Genomic DNA, 25,207 nt, shown 5'->3' with positions numbered 1-25,207 from the left:
AACCACATAAAAAAATCTCAACATCAGTTAGCAATTTCAATACAAAAGAATGAAGAAATCTTGCTGACATTTTATAACAAATTTATCAAACTACATAAAGAGCCTGTCCATAAACAATAACAACACATGGGAATAGCAAAGGTAGGAAAGAAAGGGTAAAGGTCAACTCTACCAGGTCAGAGAATGGTACAGTGACAATTCTAGCCTGCCTCTTCATTAAAGTCAATCCAGTAGCGCTTGTTCAAAACAACACATTTTCACATACATGTTTTAAGAGGAAGGAAAAATAACCCATTGAAGACATTGTATAAAAGAAATCAAATCTGAACACAGCGGTCATTGAGATATATAAAAAAAAAAAAAAAAAAAAAAAATGAAAATAACTGGTGAATTCCCTTCTGATGCACAGAAATACTACGGTTACCGCAAAGCGTCATGGCAATTATGTACAGTGAACAAATGCACAATAATGATTGATGATGTAATAAAGGTTTGATTCTTTAAATATTTGTGCTTAAACTGTTTAATTGCTTTCACTCATGAGAACTTCTCACTCAAGATCAAAGGGCTCAAAAACACAAGGAAATTCAATACTAAATGAATCTCTTGAACCCCCCCTTGAAACGGTATACTGGGGGTTTATGTTTATTCTCAAAGCCTTAACTCATATGAGAAATTAGTGCAATACAATGAACCTCCAGCTTTCGTGAATTTTCAGTAATTACATTTCCAGTGTTTCTGTTAGATCGCTGCCCATGACAAAAAGATATGCAATTGGTTACTATAAACACATATTTAAAAATCCATGCTATATTCTCACACAAAAGCACATTCTGCTGCAAGAAGGCAAAATGCTATTTAAAAAAAAAAAAACCTGGAAGCCAAATAAAAATAAACATGAGGGTGTGAACAAAGACAAAATGTTTGAAAATGAAAACTCAAACAAACTATATTTATACAAGAGATACTAATACTATTCATTGGCTCAATAATAATAATAAAAAAAGACTCATTTGTTTGGGTTTATTGACCACCATCATCACAGTCATATTATCAATATGAATATTAGTCAAGTTGGTATAGTCTTTTTTATTTTATAAATGGAGCATATTTACAGAGCATCAAAACAAATGGAACTTCAATAGTCCACTGCATTAATCCCCTGCTATAAAGCATTACCAAATTATACCATGACAATTTAGTATGGCATGATCTGTAAATAAAGTTTAAGTGCTATGCAAATTACACAATTATTCACAAAATAGACTCCCTGCTCAACCCCCAATCTTGGCCCAATTTGAACCAGTATGGGTGATATTTCTGAAAATATAAAAGTACTTTAAAAGCTGGGAGGAGATATACATTTGAAGGTGATGAAACTAAAAAGTTAATCCTTCAAAATATTTCTCAATAATATCAAAGCTGTTCTTTGGTATGGAAGTAAGGCTAAGATGGACTTCAATATCTACCACACTCAGCAAAAAAGTGGATCTTACATTCTGATGTTTTGAAAGCATATAAAGTACTTAAGTAGCCTACAACATGGTACAGTAATGGCCCTTTTGAAATAAATTTGAATAGAAAATGGCAGGGGTCTGTCTGATGAAATTTGCACAGAGCTAATTTATTTATTTTATCCCCTTTTCTCCCAATTTGGAATGCCCAATTCCCACCAGGTTGGTCCTCATTGTGGTGCTGTTACTCACCTCAATCCGGGTGGCGGAGGACAAGTCCCAGTTGCCTCTGTTTCTGAGACCGTCAAGCCGTGCATCTTATTACATGGCTCATCGTGCATGACACCACGGAGAATCACAGCATTTGGGGGCTCATGCTACCACGCGATCCATTGAGAGTGAGAACCACTAAATCGCGACCACAAGGAGGTTACCCCATGTGACTCTACCCCCCAGCAACCTGGCAAATTTCTTTGCTTAGGAGACCTGGCTGGCATCACTCAGCCTGCACTGGATTTTAACTCGCGACTCCAGGGGTGGTAGTCAGCGTCAATACTCGCTGAGCTACCCAGGGTCCACACAGAGCTCATTTATTACTACTAATAAAATTTGGCTATTTTAGTTTCTCAGTTTTTGTGAGTTGTGAAAAATATTTAATTAGAGGGAACAGCCTCTTCATCACAAATCAAGTTGCTCAAGTAGAGAAACGTAATTGAAAAATGGCAAAATGAGGCAAGTGCATTCTGAAAATCCTCCACAAACTTCATGTCTAATAGTCTATTTGGTGCACAAGAGCATATACTTAGATCTTACAATAACTGAATCTCATTTATGCAAACTGCTGAATGATAAACATCAATTGGAGGGGAACTTAATACAATGCAGGTTCAAAATTATCTATTTCTGAGCCTCATACATGCATAGTAAATAACAAAACAAACAGTTGGGATAAAGTTTTGATAGAGCTTTCCTAAAATATTTTGTTTTCCATGACAAAACTCCACTTCGGCCTTTTGGTTTAAATAGTTGCTCTTACCGCCATTGGTGCTTCTAATACTTCCATTCCATTACTTCCAAACAAGAACTGTACAACTTTCCTCAACCATAGTCATGTTGCAAATAGAATATAAAAGGTGCTAGCTAGAGCTATAATCAGTGCAATTAGTTTTCAATGATTGTGTATAAATCAAACCCAACCTGTTGGGGATAATCAGATTAATCCCCTTAAATCATTCACTTAAAGTTGGGGAAACCTGAGGTATAGGGAAGCAAGCGTATGTCACATAAACACTCTCTCATTGGGTCAATATTGATCTTTTTTATAGATTTCACTTTTGTTAATTAGTAGAACATAGAACTTTACAAACCAAAAGTGCACTCATTTATTCATTTTGAGCATTAAAGCATCCACCCAACATAAAAAAATATTTTGTGCAAATAAATGCATTTTTCCTAATTGACATACTAGTTAAGAATAAAGCTCAAATTTAATTGATCTTACTTTGGGTTTATATGACAAATTCTAATATTGGATATTGGTGTGCAATTAATTATAACTTTAAGAGGAGCTGCTGCGGGTATAAGCTGCTGTATTTTAAGTTAATATTGTGAATTTCTTTAAACATCACCTGAAAGCTTAACATAGCTTGTGATCTTCCCTTTTTGCACTTCACATATTATTCCTAAGTGGGTCAGACCCATCTGTATTATTTACTGAAGCACAATACAAATATATACAGTATATAAAAAAAAGTCAAAGCTGTCACTTGTCTGCAAATGGAAGCACCGATTTCATGTTAATAGCTTGAAAAAGCTAATTGAATGAGGCACAGCACGTCATACAGCTGGTGAAATCTCAACACAAGTATGTGTTTTTAAGTCCAAAACAAAAGATGTTGAGGCATAAAAACTGAGATGGGTCTTCTTTGTAAAAATGGTGCAGGAGAGAAGGTGACAAATTAGACTGTCAAACCATTTTGATAAAGGCTGAGCATTCTTGAAAGATACATTTTTGTTCAGCCTGCCACTTCAATATGGACCTGTGTCATGATATCCAGGGACTTACTGTAGGGTGTTGCACATAAGTGAATACAGACATAGATTAGATTTAAAAAATACATACATAAAACATTTCCAAATATTAAAACAATACAAAAGTACAAATTAACCCAACATTTCCACTGTTGCCTGGTCTTTGCTCTCCAACCAGTCAAAGCCAGCAGAATTCACAGTCTCATTACAAATCTGTTGAAAAAGTGGGTCATTCTTCAGTTCTTCCAGTGTTGAGTCTTCATATTGTCCTTGCTGTTGACTGGGGTCAAAAAGAAGGTTGGTGTCCAAATTATTTAAATCATTTATGCAACTGGAGAGCTCAGAGTTTAGTCGCATTTTGCTGGGAAACACTGAAGCCCCAGCACTGAGTTCTGATCCTTGGCCCAAGAGCTGTGAGCCAGCATTCAAGCCTTCCTCATTTAGAAGATTTTTAACAGTGTTGTCTAAATCCAAGCATTGCTGGTGCTGATGTTGAAGGTTTTGCTGTAGAGGCAACAGCATGTCCTGACTCTGCTGATCCTGCCTAAGGAGCTGCCGCCTGCCTAAGTGCTGCTGCTGTGGTGGCTGGTGCTGCCTTGAGGCTGATTGTGCTCTGCTTTCTACTGAAGAGAAGCTCATGGGCTCCTCCCTGGCATTTTTAATGAGGTAACCAGGCTTTCGGGACTCAAAGGCTGATGAACGAGTTGAGTTCATAGCTTGGTGGCTGGCACTGCCAGGGAAGCTGGACATGGTGGTGGTCTCCAGAATCTGGGTGAGATTCATGCGGGCAGTGTAGTTTGAGGGCATGTTGTTGATGCCGAGGCCACGTACAGAGTCATCTCCATTACTATCCATTTTGCTGATGAGGATGTTGGTGATATTTTTGGTATTACTCTGCTGGCTGCCTACTTGCGTTGGTAGAACCTCAGACTGCATCATAACGGTGAGAGGAACTGATTGACTCCTCTGTGCAATGCTGCTGACACTTGCATTAGTGTCACTGTTAGTGAAAATGTTGAGCGCTTCACGTGTCACAGGTGAATTGAATGGAGAGACCATAGCACGAGGGACATTGGGTGTTTGGGTCCCACTTAAGTTGTGCTGCCTGACTGCTGGGCTAACGCTGCGGCAACGAAAATTTGACCCTGAGGAGGTGGTGCTGGCCTTGTTATCAAGGGGGGCTGGGACAGCAAAACCCTCCTGCTTATTAAGAATGGCCATGCTTGCCACTTGTTGCTGGACAGGGGAAATGGGTGTCAAGTGGCTGATATGTGTTTCATGGTTTCTGGATTCCGACTGACAGGACTGATCTGGGACGGCAAAGGCGTGAGGCTTTCGAAAATGGTCATCCACCAGATCTTGGTAGCTGGGCAAAATGCTAATGCAATTATTGGAGTTCCCACCACTGGCACTGTAGCCACTGTTCATCCACTCCAGTTTAGTTTTATCTGGATGTGTTGCCATTGGTCTTTGCATAGGCTTGACAGGGCTAGAGGAAACTAGAGTGCTTCCATCATGGAATCCAGTGATGCTTGAGTTAATTGGAGTAAATGCAAACGGGTTCCTGCATTCCACAGGGCTGGGTGGGACACTACTGCTGCAGTTCGAGTGTGGAGTGCCAATAGGAGTATGGCGACTACTTCCAAGAGCACTGTCAGCAGGAGTGGTAGGCAATATGTGAGAACAGGGGCTTTCATGCATCAATCCCTGGCCACTACCCATCATCTCAGAAGTTGGGGTAGGTGTTGGGGTGAGTGTTTGGATTGGAGTGCTACTGCTTTGAGCTGAGCTGTAGTACAGAGTGTTGGTCTGGCGGGTGGACATCATGGTACTCTGCATGGTTTGTTGTTGGCCTTGCAGTGTAATATTCACACAGTTGCCAAAATGTTGCATACTATCATTCATTTTCATCTGCTCTTCCATTTGTACAAGTTCCTCTACAATGCTATCCTGGGTCATGTCATCATCATTAAAGGGGAAGAAGCCGACATTTGACTGGCTTTCATTTTCACTCATCTGAGCCTGCTGGTTGTTTGGAGAGGCTTGAAGAATCACTGGACGGGGCTCCATCACTGGGGTGGCCATTTGCTTCTGCTCTTGCTCAGACACAATCTGTAGTCCATAAACTTCTTGTTGTTGGCGTTGAGAGCCATCTTGCGGCTCATTATCCCAAAACACACTATTCAGTTCACATACTGCAGAAGAGTCAGACTGGTCTACAAGCAAATCTTGTGAGTTTTTGGCTCCTTTTTGCAGCAAAGCTTGACCTGGAGCACTAACAGTGCGGGTGACCACAACTCTACCTTCTACACCTGATGAAGATCCTTCCCATCTACATTGGGAGATGCTTCGTGGCCTGCAAACAGCCTGACACATGGTATTCCCAATTGAAATGTCCTGACAAGAGATGTTTGTTTTAGAGGTGGCATGAACTCTATAATCCATTACTGATGAGGATCCTTCCCATCTGTCCTGGGAGATATTTTGTGGCCTGCGATCTGTCTTGAACCCAGTAGTCCTTACCTGAGCTGCTGTAGCTTTGCCTGTTGCTGTGAATGGTGCACTTTCTGGCCTGACTGGAGTGCACAATCTTGAAATTTGCTTCCCCACTATATCTGCCTTAGGTACATCAGATCCACCTGCAGGTAGTTGAGAGATGAGGGCTTTTTTAATAGGTGTTGGGCTCAAATCAGTGCATAAGCCAGGTCTCTTGTGAGGGCTCTTGGATGCAAACACTGTATCTTTAGGTGACATCACAGCTGCATTACCACTGATTGACTGAGTGCTAATTGTGGTCTGATTGGTTGTGTTTAGGTACAAAGTGCTGTTATTAGTGTTGGAGTTATTATTGCTGCCAGCAGCCAGAGTTTTGCCACCAGGGAATGTCCTTCCATTGCATTTGGTCCCTGTTATAGTGTTCAAAGGAGTGGGTACGCTAGCCGCTCTAGGTTTGAGCAATCCTGAATGCTGTACACCACCAGTGGCTTCCAGAGTGGCAGCCAGCCTACTAGTACCACCTTGTGGTTGACCTCTCCCAATTATGGCTTTAGTATTTGTCTTGGTTTCAATGACAGGTGTTGTGGTAGTTGTGCGTCCTGGCCTTGCCAAAACAGAAGGCATTGCAGCTATTGACCCGCTGCGAACACGTGTAACTGGTTGAAGATCATCGCTGTGGCTGGCAACTCCAGCAGATGCAGGCCTGACTTTGTTACTAGTAGGTGTATCTGCTGGTGTGATGATCCCACTGCCACTGGACCCCAGAGATATGGTTGTCATCTTGACCACGTTGACCGAACTAATGTGGGGAGCTGACATTACAGTCTTGATGGGGCTGTTAGTGATGAGAAGGGTTGGTGAGCGCATGGCTATGCCACTTGAGGCAGATGGTTTGGGCAGGATTTGGGCATACCGGTGACGGGCTAACCGGTCGCTGACTGGACTAGCAGGGAAGTTTTGAGGAGTCTTTGGGCACTGCTTCACAGGCTGGGTAACCACCTGAAAGTTTACAGGTAGAACTTTGCTTTCTGCAGCAGCTACAGGAACAAGGCTAGGAGACGTCATCTGCCTACTCCTCTGAATCTACAGAAAATATATTAAAAAAGGAGGAAAGGAAAAACAATAGTCAAAGAGCTAGTTGTAAAATAAAAAATATTCTTCATATGTACCCAAACATTTTTGAGAGTCTTGCATATTAAACATCATAGTTCAAGTCAAAAAATAAATACTCTCAGTTTACCGTAATGGGGCTGGAAACAGCTGCCACCACAATCCCAATAGGCTGAGATGAGAGAAGAGCAGGACTTCCACAGGGTATGCATGTCCCTGCCCCAGGAGTTGTGACCCCATCTGCCCTCCTGGCCTGAGCTTCACCTGGGAGTGGAGAATGCAGCTTTTGTTCTTGCTGCTTCTTCTGTATCTTCCTCTGTAACTGCTGTTTAGCATCTACAGAGGGTGAGACCAGGGTTTTAACCTGAGGCTGGAATGAGTGTGCATCAGCCGTGGAATCAAATGCAGATGACTGCAAGGACATATTTGCTCCTGTGAAAAGCACATAAAAAAAAAAAAAATATATATATATATATATATATATATATATATATATATATATATATATATATATATATATATATATATATATTAAATGCTAATAGATTAAATATATTAAGAAGCTAAAAATTACATACCAATTTTTAACAACAAAAGCATGCATGTATTCTTGGGTTTGTCTCGTGGTTGTTGGCCACAAGGAGGAGACATTTCCATATTTAGGTACATGAAGTGAACTATGGGGTCAGGTTGATTGTACCTGAGGGGGAACCGGTCATCACAGTAAGTGCAGCAACAGACTTCGTTCCAATATAGTGGCTGTTCAGAAGATACCGAGCCAGATTCTCAACGCTGTCAAACTGGCGACTTAGCACTTTCTGTGCCCATTCGCACACCAAACCACAAGAGGCCATGCGCACATCATCTTCTTCACAAAACAGCTGACCAGTAGGCTCAAACACCTCACACTGACAGAGAAAAAGGTTCATCAACAGTCTTTCCAAGTGAGCAGATCTTTCAGCAATCCATTGTGATTGATGTGAGTAACATAACAAAGAAACAAAGAAAAAGACAAAAAGGTAAAAAGAAGTGGACAAACTCACCCCATCACCTGATTTGTGAAGATCTAAGTTGGGAAGGGAGGGCATGTGCACAAAAGTCTTTTTCCTCAGTCCACTATAGCAATATGTACACAGGGGTTAAGGTAATATACATCACATTCAGCCCAATCACATTTCACATTCCCCTGATGTTTCATCAAAACTATAATACTAGAACCATAAACTATCTTTAAAAAAAATTAAAATGATCGTTTGCAGTGACAACGCAACATTGTCCATTTTCTGTCCCAGTTTTCATAAATAATCCCAACCAGATTTTTTAAATCAGAAAATTCTAACACACCTCAGTGCACCATGTGCTGTATTCTTAAGGAGATTACAGATGGTGACTGAATGACACTGACAGAGTGGATCCTTACTTTCACCTCAAAATAATAGTACGATATAAATCTTCTTTGACATATTGTTCCTACACCTAAATTACTTACATTAAATAATCTTTTATCTTAAAACTAAACCACCGATAGAGGATAAATAATACACATGCAATTAATAAGCACATAATTTTGCTGGTATTTATCGAACACTACATAGTACCTCATGATCAGACCGTTTTAAAGTTATTAAATGGATGATATGAGCAGAAATATCTTGGTCCATTTATTATGCTGTGCCTGTGAGGAGCGGCCCTCCCGCTATATCTGTAAATACTCATTCCATGCTTAAAAAAAATAGTGATTACAGAAAAATTAATTCAGTAATACATTTATTAATCTATAAGTGTGAGCTACTTCTTATTTAGCTCTTCCATACACTATGCATCTTAGCCACAGACACGGTGACCAAATTCTAAAAATTGGTCTGTTATTGAACCTATGCATATTTCCTACTCTTGTCTTACAACTCATTCAAATTCTTAAATGAATCATTTTAATCTATATATCTAATTATTCTGTGATTTTTTTTTGGTAGGGATTCCTGTAGTGATTCTTGGGGAGTCGTGCGTGCATCTGGCGGAATTATTCAGTTGAAACAGAGTAGTTAGTACTCTGGGGAGGTGGAGGGTTGTAAAAAGTGGCACAGGGCACAGCAATGATCAATCAAGAAAACACAATGACAGTGTTTGGCTAATGACAGCATGAAAATGTTCATAGCAATATGGTGTCATCGTCAAAAGCGGGCCTCATTAGAATTGTTTTATTAGTTATGGCTTTATTTTCAGCAGTATCTTGCACTCTAATTCATCAGAAACAATGTACTTATACACGGTTCACTGTGCCTTTGAGCCCGGGTAAGCAACAGCACTCATCAGTCTGGAGAGGATTAAAGTGTTCGCACAGGACACATTCATCCTTTCAAAAACAACTAGACAGAGTGCAGCTGAATGCAGGGGGGGGGGGGGATTCAGATACATTTTTGAAAGTGTTGTATTGAGCGAATTCTTTAAATGGACTATTTTTAACTTGACACACACAGCCTTAGAAAATGTAAGTACTCAAATAGACAAAATGACCAAAATGCCCATTCCTAATAGTCATTAGTTTGGGTTTCAATAAAAGACAGTATGCAGGTCTACGGTGGGTTCACTGCTTGTGAAGTCCTATCATACCTTTTAGAGAATCTCACACAGCCCAGAATGGAAGCTGAAATATTTGCCAGTTTATATTCTTAGATACACCATGACTATTACAGAATTTTATCAAACATACCCTTTAAAAGCCTGACTGGTATGACCAATGGCCATTGTTGAATGATGCAGTCACTAAAAAGCTCAAATTCACTTTGCTTGCATAAGAGAATACACAAGAGGTCCTCTACTGGAATAAATGGTGTTGCTTTCTTGGGCATTAAGAGTTGAAAAATATTGAATTTCCATTGCGGTGACAACCATCAACAACAAGTATGGTTTAATTTAGTGACGGACCACTCTGAAATTAAGAACATAATTCACATGTACAAATGCACTTTTAACCCTGTTTTCACCGAACACCAATATAACCATGACCACTGTTACAAAACATAATTTCTGAGAATGTCCCAATAGCTAAAAATAGGTTTCCTACTCTTCATGTCCTTTTCCGACTAAACCACTCAACAAAGAGTAAACAAGTATGATTTCAACTTTGCCAGCATTTACTTGGACTTAATAGTAATGTTTATTTCTATATAACCAATTGAAAGCCTCAAGGTAAAAGCTCAGAATCCTTTCCTACAATGGCAATTTTAATTTTAATTATATGCAGTGCATTTTTTCCCTTTTATTTCCAAAATTTGATGAAAATGCAATATATTTACTCTTTGTTTTATCTGTTAAGGGTTGTGATGTGACCTGGATTACTGAAGTTGGATAAACTTAATCAAGGGTGGACCAGTCAGGACACTAGTCTCCAATTTAAGACAAGGACTTTACAGAAATGAATGTGCACTTTGGTGAATGTCTTTTGAAGATCAAACATTTGGCAGCCAATGTTAAATGGGTTTACTATACAGCAATACTTTGCACTCCAAGTACTCTGAAGTTTTATCTGATTTAATTTCTGATCTATATTTAGGGACGACGTGAATTACAGCAACAGATGTTTTAGAACATAGAGTTCAGGGACAGTGTGTGAATGTGTGTGTACATTTTGGGGGGCTGGGAAGGGGCAAGGGATTCTTACAAAAAGTTCCAATGAAGGATATTTGGATTTGCCACGCATGCCAAGTCGACGCGCCTTCATGTTGGGAAAGACGTTCTTCATGATCTTTCCAAAGTCTGCAGCACTGAGAGCATGATACCCCAGGCTATCACAATAACTCCTGAGAAGCAAAAACATACAAGAAATCAATTATAATTTGTAACAATAGAAACTACACACACAAACTTTTAGTGTTTTTATTGTTGTTGTCATTTTGGATTGTAGTAGTGACAGTAGTGGTTACTATGAACTGTTGTTGAAAAGAGCAATATAAAGATTTTTACATCTTTTAAATTTTTCCTTTTATATTATATAGAAAAACACCATCATCACACATACACATCCTCATTCAACTTACAATGTTTGCAACTGTGTCAGAATTTCCATTCTGAAGTTACAGATATCTGATGCACAACTTTTGCCTCCAGAATATAAAACAATCTCATTTATTAAAGTAGCTGTTTATGTTTTCCTCTGTTTTGTTAAGTTCTGCCAAGTGCAAACAACTTTTTTTCTTCTTTACAGAGCTTTGGGCCATCAGAGACAGGTCTGATTTCTTATGATGCCTATATTAGTAATATCTGTCTGATAATGTAATAGGAACACTTTATGTGTGACAGCAAAAATACTTAAAAGCAAAAAAACAAAATAAAACCCAGTTCTAACATTTTTTTGAGGAGTGCGCATGTGCGTGAACAGACCGGATAACAAGCGTCATAAGATGGAGCCCAACAACATGGCAACACAGTGGAAAGAATTCAACCTTCAATCATTTCTGGGAGTACAGTGGGAAAATCACATCCACTATAAACTATACCAATTAATACACACCAATGTAAAATACTGACTGTCCCTCAAATTCATGTATATGTGCTGAAGTACATTGGGGGAATCCTGGATTTTTATGTAACAGGGACAACCCGCTATTGCAGTGCAGATCCACTGCAGGTCGTGACAGAAAGTGATGGAAACATACACAGCAACAACTCTGGAATATCTAGAAATAAAACAAAGCAATGGAGAATAAAATAGCAAACACTTCCTCGGATCCAATATTTGCTATTTACACAAGTGTTGTGGGGTAATTGTGTTGCTGCCGCGTGTATAGGGAGGTGAAGAGAAACATGAGAACACAGCTAGAGTATTTTGAGTATGGCAAACCGAATTCACTTCTATTCATTCACATGATATGAACTGTTGATATCAAAAATAAAATTTTCCCTTGTTAAAATGCTAATTCTTGATATCAGGAATGTATTTTCTACTAGTGGAAATGCAAATGTTTGATATCAGTAATTACATTTCCACTAGTAAAAATGTGAATTCTTGATTTCAACAATGACATCATCACTCACAGATTCTTGCTAATTCTTGATATAAAAATTTTAATTTCAACTAGTAAAAATTATCATTCTTGATATATGTATTCTTATGTGTAAAAAAATTATTGTTACATGTTAAAATGTAAATTTTACTAGTTGAAATGGTCATTTCAGATATCATAAATTCCTTATTTTATGTGCATAATAATGAGGAGTGCTTACAAGGTCCTTATGTACCTTATGAATATTAAAAAAAGAAAAGTATGGAACCGCGCAGGGGATATGCAAGGGGAAAATAAAACTGGTAATTCATCTCCACGATCTGTTTTCTCTGTCATTTATAAACCACACTTTTATATTTTATATCAACACCAAAAGGTGTATATTATTTTTATATTCAATTACACAATATGATTTTGTAATGTGACTCAATATATGTCCATCTGTAGAGCCACAGCAGTTTCAGGACCGATGCGGTGTTAGTAGATTAGTGCCATCTACCATTAGGAGCGTAATCTGTTTTTTTATTTTATTTAAAATGTGCTGTTTTTACATCGATTTCAATTTGATTACTATCTAAAACATTTAATGGTAGCCTTTTCAACACTTTTCAGTAAGGTGCCATGAGCTAACATTAGTTAATGCAGTAGGTTTCATGAATTTCATTAACATTTTAAAAGCATTTATTAATATTTGTTAATGTTAACGGACAAAACATTGTTCTTTTTTAATTTATATTTTATGAACTAATGTTAACATTTAAAATATCTAATTTTGAAAATACATTAGTAAATGTTAAAAAACATTAACCAAGATTAACAAATGCTGTAAAAGTATTAGTATTAGTATAACTAGTTTCTCAAGTTAACAAATGTAGTTAACTAATAATAACAAATTAAACTTTTATTGTAAGTTGTTACCCATTTGACTATATTATATGTGATCATCTGATTTCCTTCCTGTTCATAAAGTTACAAAGAGTACTTAAAAAGACAAAGAATGAATGGGCATTTAATGCCATATGTATTTCATCATATCAAATTCAAAATAAACATTAAATTACAAAGCCTAACAAAGCATGTACATTGCAAAAATAAAACAATTATATTAAATAAGAAATTTAAATAATAATAAATTAAACAAAAATTATTATTTAAACAACTAAGGTTTGAGTGACTCAAAACAAAAGCCTTTTTAAAAAATACAACCTGAATGCTAATCGAACGGTTTACAGAGTAATATTCCTTATGACAACCAATTTAAGCTTCTATAAGAATAACGAGAAATATATGTATACATATCCAGTAGTTAGCAGATAAACACTTAGCTTAATATAGTAATTGTTTACCCAAAATAGATTTAATACAAATTTACACAGACAACAATTTACCGTGATCTTTGACATGATTGTTCTGTCATTAGCTCCACCCATAACATCAGTATGGAGACTGCGGGCCTGAAACTGCTGTGACTTAAGACCAATTTATACTTCTGCGTCAAACCTACAGCTCTGCGGCTCAGCGATTGGATAATATTGTGTCTAATGTATGTGCTGTTGATAAATGTATGAAAAAATGTTCCATCACTTTACATTTACATTTATGCATTTGGTAGACGCTTTTATCCAAAGCGACTTACAGTGCAATTATTACAGGGACAATCCCCCCAGAGCAACCTGAAGTTAAGTGTCTTGCTCAAGGACACAATGGTGGTGGCTATGGGGTTAGAACCTGTGACCTTCTGATTACCAGCCCTGTGCTTTAGCCACTACGCCACCACCACTCACTTTACATAAAATCGTAGGCTAAAATAATGTTTGGGTATTAGAACGAGGAGATTTTATGAACATTAATTATTTTTCATGTGTGTTTCCCAAAACTGCACTTAACATGAAAGAGGATTCGCTTTAAGTGCTACTTAAGAGAGATGCTGTCCATAAACATGAAGTGCTGAAATGTGACCGGATAGTGCTGCTCGTCATTGTTACTTTATTATATTTGTGCAAAACTTTACAATCATTTGTAATATTTGTTTACAAATTTGACCCAATGAACTACATATTTACAATGTAGTTGTATATTTACAAAACTACAATGTTTAACAATAATTTTGTGCAGAACAATCTATTTCTTTTACACAATCTGCTTCCATAATCATGTGTATTATTTCGTTTTCAAATTTCTCTAGATATGAAAGCTTCCAGGATTAGTGAAGACAGCAGAGGCCCTGTGTATGAGGTTCAACGTGTTATCACACAGCGCAAACTAAGGAGACGTTTAGAAGATGCACTTTAGGGACATTCACCAAGGATGTGGAGGTCTGCTCTTTACTCCCAAAATTGATAACGGTAACAGCAATGCTGCATGTGCTACACAACTTGTAATGCTGAAGAGAGCACAATTAGGTGTCAGATAGGAAGAGGAGACAAGGATAATTAGCTAATATATACTGATGATTTTCATGCAGTTATTGAATTTTTTCTTCTCTCTCTGAATTTAATTTATAAAATTATGCCACCACTTTTCTGTTACTAACTAGTCCACACAAATAACTTTATTTGTATACAAATTAATCTATTCATCCATTTATATACTCTTTTATGCAACTATTTCATGCATTTTGTTATTATTATTATTATTAAACTTGTCTGTTAAAATAAAAATGTATAAAACATAGATATCCTGATATTGAAGTTTAAGCATAAAGTGCTATAGGCATTTAAATTGTATTAGGTGTCATTTCGCTTCTACAGTTGAAGTCAGATGTTTACATGCACTTAGATCATGCATGACACGAGTAATCTTTCCAACAATTGTTTACAGACAGATTGTTTCACATTTAATTGACTATATCACAGTTCCAGTGGGTCAGAAGTTTACATACACCAAGTTAACTGTGCAGCTTTTTAAGCAGCTTGGAGAATTCCAGAAAATGATGTAAAGCCTTTAAACAATTAGCTTTTGAAAGGAAGTTTACTGAATTGGAGGTGTACCTGTGGATGTATTTTAAGGGCTGCCTTCAAACTCTGTGCCTATTTGCTTGACATCATGGGAAAATCTAAATAAATCAGTCAAGACCTCAGAAAAAAGATTGTGGAGCAATTTCCAAATGCATGAAGATACCATGTTCATCTGTTCAAACAACAGTACAAAAGTTAAAAACACGATGGGACCATGCAGCCATCATACCGCTCAGAAAGGTGACACATTCTGTCTCCTAGAGATGAATGTAGTTTTGTGCAAAAAGTGCAAATCAATCCCAGAACAACAGCAAAGGACCTTGTGAAGATGCTGGAGGAAACAGGTAGACAAGTATCTATATCCACAGTAAAACAAGCCCTATATCAACATAACCTGAAAGGCTGCTGAGCAAGGAAGAAGCCAACGCTCCAAAATCCAGACTACAGTTTGCAAGTGCACATGGGGACAAAGATCTTACTTTTTGGAGAAATGTCCTCTGGTCTGATCAAACAAAAATTGAACTGTTTGGCCAAAATGACCATCGTTATGTTTGAAGGAAAAAGGGTGAGGCTTGCAAGCTGAAGAACATCATCCCAACCGTGAATCAGGGGTTGGCATCATCATGTTGTGGGGGTGCTTTGCTGCAGGTGGGACTGGTGCACTTGACAAAATAGATGGCATCATGAGGAAGGAAAATTATGTGGATATATATTGAAGCAACATCTCAAGACATCAACCATGAAGTTAAAGCTCAGTCGCAAATGGGTCTTCCAAATAGACAATGACCCCAAGTATACATGAAAAATTGAGGCAAAATGGCTTAAGGACAACAAAGTCAAGGTATTGGAGTGGCCATCACAAAGCCCGGACCCTCACAATTTGTGGGCAGAACTGAAAAAGCGCATGCGATCAAGGAGGCCTACAAACCTGACTCAGTTACACCAGTTCTGTCTGGAGGAATGGGACAAAATTCCAGCAACTTATTGTGAGAAGCTTGTAAAAGTTAACCAAAACGTTTGACCGAAGTTGACAATTTAAAAGGCAATGCTACCAAATAATTACTAAATGTATGTAAACTTCTGACCCACTGTGAATTTGATGAAAGAAATAAAAGCTGAAATAAATCACTCTCTCTACTATTTTTCTGACATTTCTCATTCTTAAAATAAAATAGTGATCCTAACTGACCTAAGACTGGGAATTTTTTCTACAATTAAATGTCCGGAATTGCGGAGTTTAAATATATTTGGCGTATGTAAACTTTTAACTTCAACTGTATGTGTGAAAAATCTATGTGTTTATGATGCTCTTACTGGTGCAAGATTTCTCATGATTTACTCGTAAATCTATTAGCATTTTCAAGTACAACTTAAGTTACGATGCTTTTGGGAAACAGGCTGTAAAACTAAGATGAATAGTAAAATGGATTCTACGATCTAAAAGTGGCCCAGGTATGTTCTTTTTCATTAATAACATGGTGCTGTCAGGTTTATCTGTCTAGTTGCGCCATCTTGTGAACTTAGGAAACAACGTCAATTTAAAAACTAGTGACTTGAAAATTTCAATTCTGCCCTGGGAAAAATTAAGAGACCACTTCAAATGATCAGTTTCTCTGAGTTTACTATTTCTAGGTATGTGTTTTGAGTAAAGTGAACATTTTTGTTTTATTCTATAAAGTACTGACAACATTTCTCCCAAATACAAATATTGTAATTTAGAGCATTTATTTGCAGAAAATGACAACTGGTCAAAATAACAAAAAAGATGCAGTGTTTTCAGAACTTGAATAAAGCAAAGAAAACAAGTTAATATTCATTTTAAAGACAATACTAATGTTTTAACTTGGGAAGAGGTCAGATTTCAGTAGAGATCAATATTTAGAGGAATAAACCTGATTTTTAAATCACAGCTTTCATGTGTATTGGCATGCTCTCAACCAGTCTCTCACATTGCTGGTGGGTGATTTTATGCCACTCTTGGTACAAAAATTCAAGCAGGAATTCAACAGACACTGGAATGGAATGGCTACCATACATGTAGAGATGCTGATTCACATTTTTACTAGTGGAAATGTAATGATTGATATCAACAATTGGCATTTCTACTAGTGAAAATTACATTCTTGATATCAAGAATTATAATTTGAACTAGTGAATCTTTAGTTGTTGATATCAACAAAAGTAAAGTTAGTTCTGAGTAGAGATGCACCGATTGCAATTTTCTTGGCCGATTTCGATTTCCAATTTTTTGCAAGTGTGACCTGCCGATACCGATTTTTTCCGATTCCGATTTTCTTTCAAAGAACTATTATTGACCACATATACAAACAAAATCTACCTTTCTTCAATGCTAAATTTTATTTTCATAATAAAATAAATTATTAAACATTACAATTTCCCCCAAACTGAACTAAGTTACAGGATCTTCTCTCAAAATAAAGTGCTCTGTGACTGGAAAGAGGTAGAAATAACAATTAACTGCAAATGAGTTGCTTTATATAACAGAAGTCATTTTCCACTATTTTTATAAATGGGCCTTTTTCTCTTTATTACTCGTCTAACAAAACAATTCCAAAGATCTGAAAAACTGAAGTGTCCAATACGCTCAACTTACGTTAGATGTACAAATATCAGTTGTAAAACAGAGCACTGCTTCGGGAACGGCTTGCATACCTGTCAACACTCCCGTTTTTCCCAGAAGTCTCCCGTTTTATTATTTCTCCCAAAAAAAACTCCCGTAATTTGTATGGCCCAAACCACGTTATATGAATAATCACATCAATATATTATTCCAAGGTGGTCCAGTTGCCAGATCTTGAATGAAACGCATCCTACTCACACAATCGACACATCATACAAATTACAAATCATTTATGACCTCAATCTGGCAACCAAAACCCATCTGCGCTGTTGATATCTGCGCAGGTAGTAGACGCGGGATGTTAAATCAAGCATCACTGGTAGAGGAAGGAGAGGGAGGAGAAGACTCAGCTGGTGCTCCGGTGAAAAAAAACAATATATACATGTACATTTAACAACAGCTGGATGGAAGAATTGAATTTCATATCCCGAAGCCATATCGAAAATGCCCACGCCTTTTGCAATGTGTGTCGCACTGATTTTAATATCCCACACGGTGGGAAAAATTACATTAAATCACAACGGCACAATTTGTATAGTATTTAGCCTGCCTCTGCCATCCAGCACCCCCCTCCCTCTCCCAGATTTGTGTACCCAAATGTTGACAGATAACAGGCTGCATGTGTGACATGACACGAGATTAAACAACTCGGGCAACGCGACGTCGGAAAGTACCTCCTACTCTGTATCGAGGAAATTTATGAGATTTCTGAAGCCTCTGTCCTCAACTATGGAGAACAGCTGGTCATCCAGGGCCATGAATTCCATAATTTTCCTCGTAATTGCTTTGGTACTTTCGTTGCTCATACCAAGGAATAATAGGAGAGGCTGCTGACTTGTGGCTGTCTCTGAGCTCTGGCTAGCTTTAGCCGCATTCACTTTTTAGCTTCTTTTTTAAAATGAGCATTTTCAGCTGTGTGATGGTGTTTTAAATGTCTAATTAGGTTTGTTGTTCCGAAAGTTATTGTGGTGGATCCCCCACGGTTTACTTTGGCCTTACAATTAATACACATTTCGAACTTTATGTATTCTTCACTCACAGTGAAGATCTTCCACGCCAATGACATGTTTACATGCGGCTGTGACGTTATTGCCTGCGCCGCTGGCAACAAAACGGACCGGCTTGGAATCGGTAAGATGTGAGGCTGACCGGCCGGTTACCAGACCGGGCCGAGCATGCGGCTAAACGGCTAATTCCGGTCCCTGGCCGGTCGATCGGTGCATCTCTAGTTCTGAGTAAAAGTCTAGCATTTACACAGTAACATTCATATTTTTTTTCATGTGACAAAAGTCCAAATACTTTTACAGGTCATTGTGTCCTGCTATCAGAAAAACTATACCTCCAGCCAGACATGTCCACAAGTCTCTGGCATGGAGTCCAAGTCAAGTCTCTAATCTTTTGTGATTTGACAAAAACCAAACCAAACTTTTTAAAATTGTGGACAAAAAGTGAGCAATGCAACAATATTATAACTCCCATTACAATAACTAAAGCACAGAGTTCTGCACTTGCACACACGCTCTCAATATACCGTAAATGAAGCGGTCATATCTGTCACAATAAATAAATAAACAATGAACCCCTTATTTACATTGAGTCTACACCTTGATGATTATCATAAACTAAGCTTGCAAACAACAGAATTTAAAATAATGATTCAGTGCAATAACACTTTCACTCTATTGTGAATAATGACCTCTGTAAGTTGGTTGAGTTTTAAGTTTAGGAAGAGCAAGATGCCACAATATTCCCAACTCACTTGTACTCATCAAAGACTTCCTGTTTAGGCAGCGAGGTTTCGGGATGCTCCTGAAGGTGGTTACGAATCCAGCTAAATGCGTGCATCTGCTGGGCACGACTTGATGACATGGAGCTCTGCTCACTGAAGGAAGAGAATACAATGAAAGCCAAGTACAATTTTAATTCATGTCAAGAGTTTTTAGAAACAGATTGGTGGCTGTGTTTCTCAAACCATTAACTATCTAATATGGTAGTGATAATGAAAGCTTTACTGAAGACTGGATAATAATATAATGTTAAGGGTTATGAATCTACAACTCAAATCCATAAACCATACTGCTCAACAAGCAGCTGATATTTATATACATGCAGTGTCACTTGCCATCACAGTAACAGCAATACAAAGAGTGAAAAACATAATTGCGATCTATTAATAGGCAATTAATTCGATTCTGCTTGGTGCAGTTTAGCACAAAAAAGTAGAAGAAAAAAAAACAACAACAAAAAAATAAACAGAAGCTAAAGCTGGAAAATAAAAAAACACTGACCTTTTCTCATTGCCACTGCTGGGTCCAGAAGGCAACTTGAGATAGAGGTAGAGTTTTTCAATGTCTGTAAGCTTCTCCACATCTTGCTGCAAGGAAACAGACACACAGATGATGTTTGTTTTTTTTTCACCCCTGTTCTCCCCAATTTGGAATGCCCAATTCCCAATGCGCTCGTGGTGGCGTAGTGACTCAATCCGGGTCACGGTGGACGAATCCCAGTTGCCTCCACATCTGAGACTATCAATCTGTACATATAATGACGTGGCTTGTTGAGCACGTTACTGCAGAGACATAGTGCATGTGGAGGCTTCACGCTATTCTCCGCGGCATCCACGCACAACTCACCACACGCCCCACCAAGAGCGAGAACCCCATTATAACAACCACGAGGAGGTTACCCCATGTGACTCTACCGTCCCTAGCATCCGGGACAATTTGGATGCTTAGGATTCACTCAGCACTCCCTGGATTCGAACTCACGACTTAAAATTCCATACTTCAAGAGTGTGAAATGTAAAGCTTCTCTTGTCCTTATGAGCCTCATTAAGCATATTCCAACAACACTTTCTTAAAAACTAAAAAGTTACTGTGTGTAATGTTTGGCACCAAACAGAATTGCAAACTTAGGCTGTGTTTAAACTTGGTATTAAGATGTGTTTGGGTAATCCAATCAAAAATGAACAAGCGAGAAACATCACGGTTTACACCTGGATGTAATATGCATCTCTTTTGGTCACTTGTGTTCAGAGTTTAAAAAAATGGTGCACTGTTTCTCACAATTAGGCCTGTTGTGATTATTAAATAATCATCTGATTACAATTTGTTGATCCAACCTTGATTATTTTAGATAACCACAATTACTGTGCACTTCAAATTAAAATCATATTTTAAATAAAGGAATTTTAAACAAATATAGAAGTGTCATGAATGCATTTCTTGGTTCTCATTTTCCAGTGTTATTGCATTATGTGAGCACTTCAAATGACTCCACTTGCCTCACTGACCAGCACCACGGACTTCACTCGAAGGAGCTCCTGAAGAGCATATGAAGATTACCTGCTTCTAAAGGTCTGTTTCTCCGTCTGCTTGCTATAATGTGGTTTGCTCTCGGTGGGGCACGTGGCAAGTTGTGAATAGATGCTGCTAAGAATATTGTGAAGCCTCCACAGTAACATGCTCAACAAGCCATGTGACGGTCTCTGATGCAGAGGCAACTGAGATTCGTCCTCCACCAACCGGATTTAGGCAAGTCACTACACCACCACAAGGTCTTTGCACATTAGGCATGCCAAATTGGGGAGAAAAATTGCCCCAGACAGGGCTCGACATTAAACCTTGTCCGGGACAAGTGCATTTTTGATGGAGCAAGTGAAAAAGTCAGACAGGCCAAGTAGCCTGATTAAAACGTCATTAACGAAAAAATAACCGGCTATATTGTAACTTATTACCAAGTTCATATTTTTACTCTGCTGTTAAAAATTATCTAGAGTGCGTAGGATGTTGCATAGTGTGGAAGCCAGAGGTGTCTTTTGATTGTGGCAGTTAGAACTAGCAGTCGCAGAAACAACAATGACCAATCAAATTCTACATAAATTGAGTCGCATAGTTTTAATTTTCTAATTAGTGAGCAATCTAGTAATAGGTAGCAATGCTTCTCAAGCCTTCACAGCCTGGCCAAGTGCCTGGTAAAATGGCAAAAACCCCAATAGAGAACCACTACATTGAACACAGCAGATTATGAATCTAAAAGAGAAAGAAAATGTATCCCTACCTTGAAAAATGTATTTGACTGGATGCAGGTTGAGGAAGATAAAGTTATGTTCTGCAGTCTGTCAGATGCATCTCAACTTGGCTGTCAAGTAAGTTACTATCCCGTTAATTTAATTTGTGTAGTGTAGCTGACTGACAAGACTAGACTATGTTCTCATCTTAGAAAATAAGTGGCTAATTGACAATTGAAATAGGAATAAGAAGTTTACTGTAGCTAACATTATTAATCATATTAAATGATTAATAATGTGGCAGCTAGCTGGCTAAAACTGCCCAGTTACATGTTTCTGAGCTTAGGGCACAGGCCTTTATTCGCTAGGTTAACTCTCTGGGGTCGACGGACGCGCCAGCGCATCCTGCTGGATTTTTTGTCATTACAGCGTAAATTACAACATAAAATACTTTGTCATTTTGGGGCATACAGATAAGTGTAAGACATCATCAGAGACTATAAAGAGTCTACTTTTATTTGTGTATCCTCACAATAACAACAAAACCTTGTGCTTTTGTCAAATAAAGAAAATAAAAAGGGTGAGCTTACATCGTGTCCGTGAGAATATTTCTGAAACGTCAAACAAATTAACTGACACTCTGCAAATACTCATCACACAAACATGAAACATATGTCTAAAGAAAGCTTAAAATGTCTACTTTTAAATAAAACAATTCAAATTTAAAACAAATATTCTCCTGCAATGTAATCTGTATGAAACAAAGGGATGTACAGTTTCTTCTGGCTCAGCTAATTATCCCTAATGTGATCACACCCACAGGCAGAGGGCGCTATTCCTACTGTAATGTGCGGAGGCGATCAATGCAAATGATAAACGCCCCCGACTGTGCCTTAAAAACAAAGTTCATTCACTTTTCTGTGCATTTGAAAGATTGCAAGATACACAGCCGAGGAAACTCCAGGATAGTGAAGAAGTTAACATTTTCCTCAGAAGAAGAGAGGGACTCCGATGAACGTTTGTAATTTGAAGAGTGACTTGATCCAGCCGATACAATTTCAGACGAGTAAGTCATTTCGTTTTCATTAGTTGACATGCTATTGTATAGAAACATGTACATTTTATTAGTGGGACTGTTTCCAGACTTGCCATCCAGGATTCAGAGTACTGAGTTTTAAGCAAGCAAGTTTTAGTTACATGTAAATGTTGTTTCGGCTAAAGCAGGTATGAATGTTTAGATTATATTTTATCTAGTGTTTATGCTGCCTCATTATCATCAACAAAGCTTGTGCTTGCAAATATGTGTTCAGGTTAAATGAGTAAAATGCACTTTAAATATGTCCATATTAGAAAATCTGCATATTATAATGATTTCTGAAGGATCATGAGACACTGAAGACTGCAGTAATGCTGCTGAAAATTCAGCTTTGATCACAAATTGCATTTTACAATATATTCAAATAGAAAACTGTTCAGAGTTCAATGTTTTTACTGTATATTGAATCAAATAAATTAATTCTTGGTGAGCAGAAGAGATTTCTTTTAAACAGTAGTGTATGTCTAAAATTAAGTTATGTAAAGAAAATGTATATTCATATTACTTCTTTTAACTTAAAACTTGATTTTGATCATTAAGTCTCCTCACATTCATTCTCTATCCCTCATCGATAGGCCCAGGGGAAGGTCTTTGTCTCCTCAGGTGTGAAATACATCCATATTCATGATAGTTCACGCCTCCTCGCATATGACCTTTCAAACACTAAAAGTGTCTTACAAAAGAACAATTACTATATTGTATTGTATGAATGAGTGATCAGGATGGTTTTCACATCATTTTGTAGCAAAAACTCTAGGCTACAAGATCCAGTTCTCAAAAGTATTGTGGACAAATATTTATTGTGTGTTATATGGCCTTATTTCAATGACTTAGAATGTTAGTTTTTTCAAAAACCATGCATAAATGTTATTTTCTCAAAAATACAAACCTGCTACATGTTGCTCACATATTATTGTAGCCCAGTTTGTGCTGAATACAGTGTTATCAGACTTTAGTCATTAATGTGTTTTTAAGCAACTGAAAAAAGCACAAATGTCAAGGCATGTCAAAACTTCTCCAGGGCCCAAAACACCCTCAGACCCCAGAGGGTTAAACCACCTTTCTGCACTGTGATCTTAATGTGCAATACATCATGGCGATGAAGGCTTTACTTTATTTGACTACCGTATGTAACATAATATAATGACCATATGACAATAGCCTCCTCCCCTACCCAGCACAGTTTACATTTCTGTTGATTGCATAGGTATACTATAAATGTCCTTTTTCACAAGCGAATGACCAATTAACTTGTCCAAAGCACAAGCACATGACTATGCTTAATGTCGAGCCCTGCACACAGTATTTCCACTTTTCTGGGTAATCAACCTACTAAATATTTACTTACAACTGTATGTTTCTGCATATTAAGACAGGATAGGAGAAAATATTTGAACATCAAAAAAATTCAGCTTTAAAGGGTTCACCCAAAAATGAAACTTTCATCTTTCATCATTTACTCACTCTCATGCCATCTCAGATGTGAATGACTTTCTTTCATCTGCAGAACACAATGATTTTAGAAAATATCTCAGCTCTGTAGGTTCATACAATGCAAGTGAATGAGTGACACCATTTTTAAGATCCAAAAAGCACATAAAATCAGCATTAAAGTTATCCATAAGACTCCAGTGGTTAAATCCATATATTCGGAAGCGATATGATGGGTCTGGGTGAGAAAAAGATCAATATTTAAGTCAATAAACTCTCTTCCCTGCTCAGTAGGTGGTGATACGCAAAAAGAATGAGAATCACCAAAAGCAAAATATGAATATAAAAGTGAAACTGGAGCATGATAGTAAAAAGGACTTAAATATTAACCTATTTCTCAACAAAACCTATCATATCGCTTAAGAAGACAGATTTAACCACTGGAGTCATATGGATTGCCTTTATGCTGTAGTTGTGTATTTTAGAGATTCAAAATTTTGGCACCTATTCATTAGCATTGTATGGACCTACAGAAATGAAATATTCTCGTAAAAATCTTTGTGTTCTGCAGAAGAAAGAAAGTCATACACATCTGAGATGGCATGAGGGTGAGTGAATGATGATAGAATTTGTATTTTTGGTGAACTAATCCTTTAAGGAAAGAAAACTAAACTTATAAGTGTTGTGTTCTGCAATTCAAGGTACATATCTGTGACAGTGTACACACATTTTATGTTTCTTAATATCAAAACAGCATGTGAAATGCAAACTTTAAACATAACAAAAATCTGCAATACTTAAAACAATATATAAACTTTCCACAATACTTTACTTAATGCTTCACATTACATGGCCTGAACTGCTGAACTGTGCTGAACGTCTGGGTCAGGTACTGAAATTTGCAGAATGATATTGTACTATTAGGGTTGGGCGATATGACCAAAATCTTATATCACTATTTTATTTATATATATATATA

At 37.5% G+C, this 25,207-nt stretch overlaps 1 protein-coding gene across 2 annotated transcripts in view; it reads right to left on the bottom strand.

Moving 5' to 3' along the window:
• Window positions 1–390: 390 nt before the first annotated feature.
• The window catches only part of LOC127645162 (DNA-binding protein RFX7-like), a 58,893-nt gene continuing 34,076 nt past the window's right edge, over window positions 391–25,207 (bottom strand). Inside the window, exons 3-9 of one of the 2 annotated variants that reach the window (XM_052128793.1) lie at window positions 19,981–20,066; window positions 19,452–19,574; window positions 10,775–10,891; window positions 8,135–8,219; window positions 7,792–7,999; window positions 7,222–7,523; window positions 391–7,064 (exon numbers count right to left, since the gene is read on the bottom strand). In XM_052128793.1, coding sequence (XP_051984753.1) covers window positions 3,618–7,064; window positions 7,222–7,523; window positions 7,792–7,999; window positions 8,135–8,219; window positions 10,775–10,891; window positions 19,452–19,574; window positions 19,981–20,066 — 4,368 coding nt within the window. In that variant the 3' untranslated portion in view covers window positions 391–3,617. Of the gene's footprint in view, window positions 7,065–7,221; window positions 7,524–7,791; window positions 8,000–8,134; window positions 8,220–10,774; window positions 10,892–19,451; window positions 19,575–19,980; window positions 20,067–25,207 lie in introns of those variants that run through there. The other variant, XM_052128719.1, reaches the window with a different exon arrangement.

The sequence above is a fragment of the Xyrauchen texanus genome, chromosome 1 (assembly GCF_025860055.1).
Source record: "Xyrauchen texanus isolate HMW12.3.18 chromosome 1, RBS_HiC_50CHRs, whole genome shotgun sequence".
In the NCBI taxonomy this organism is placed as follows: Eukaryota; Metazoa; Chordata; class Actinopteri; order Cypriniformes; family Catostomidae; genus Xyrauchen; species Xyrauchen texanus.
The sequence above is the reverse complement of the archived record's forward strand: the minus strand, read 5'-3'. Positions and strand labels throughout refer to the sequence as shown.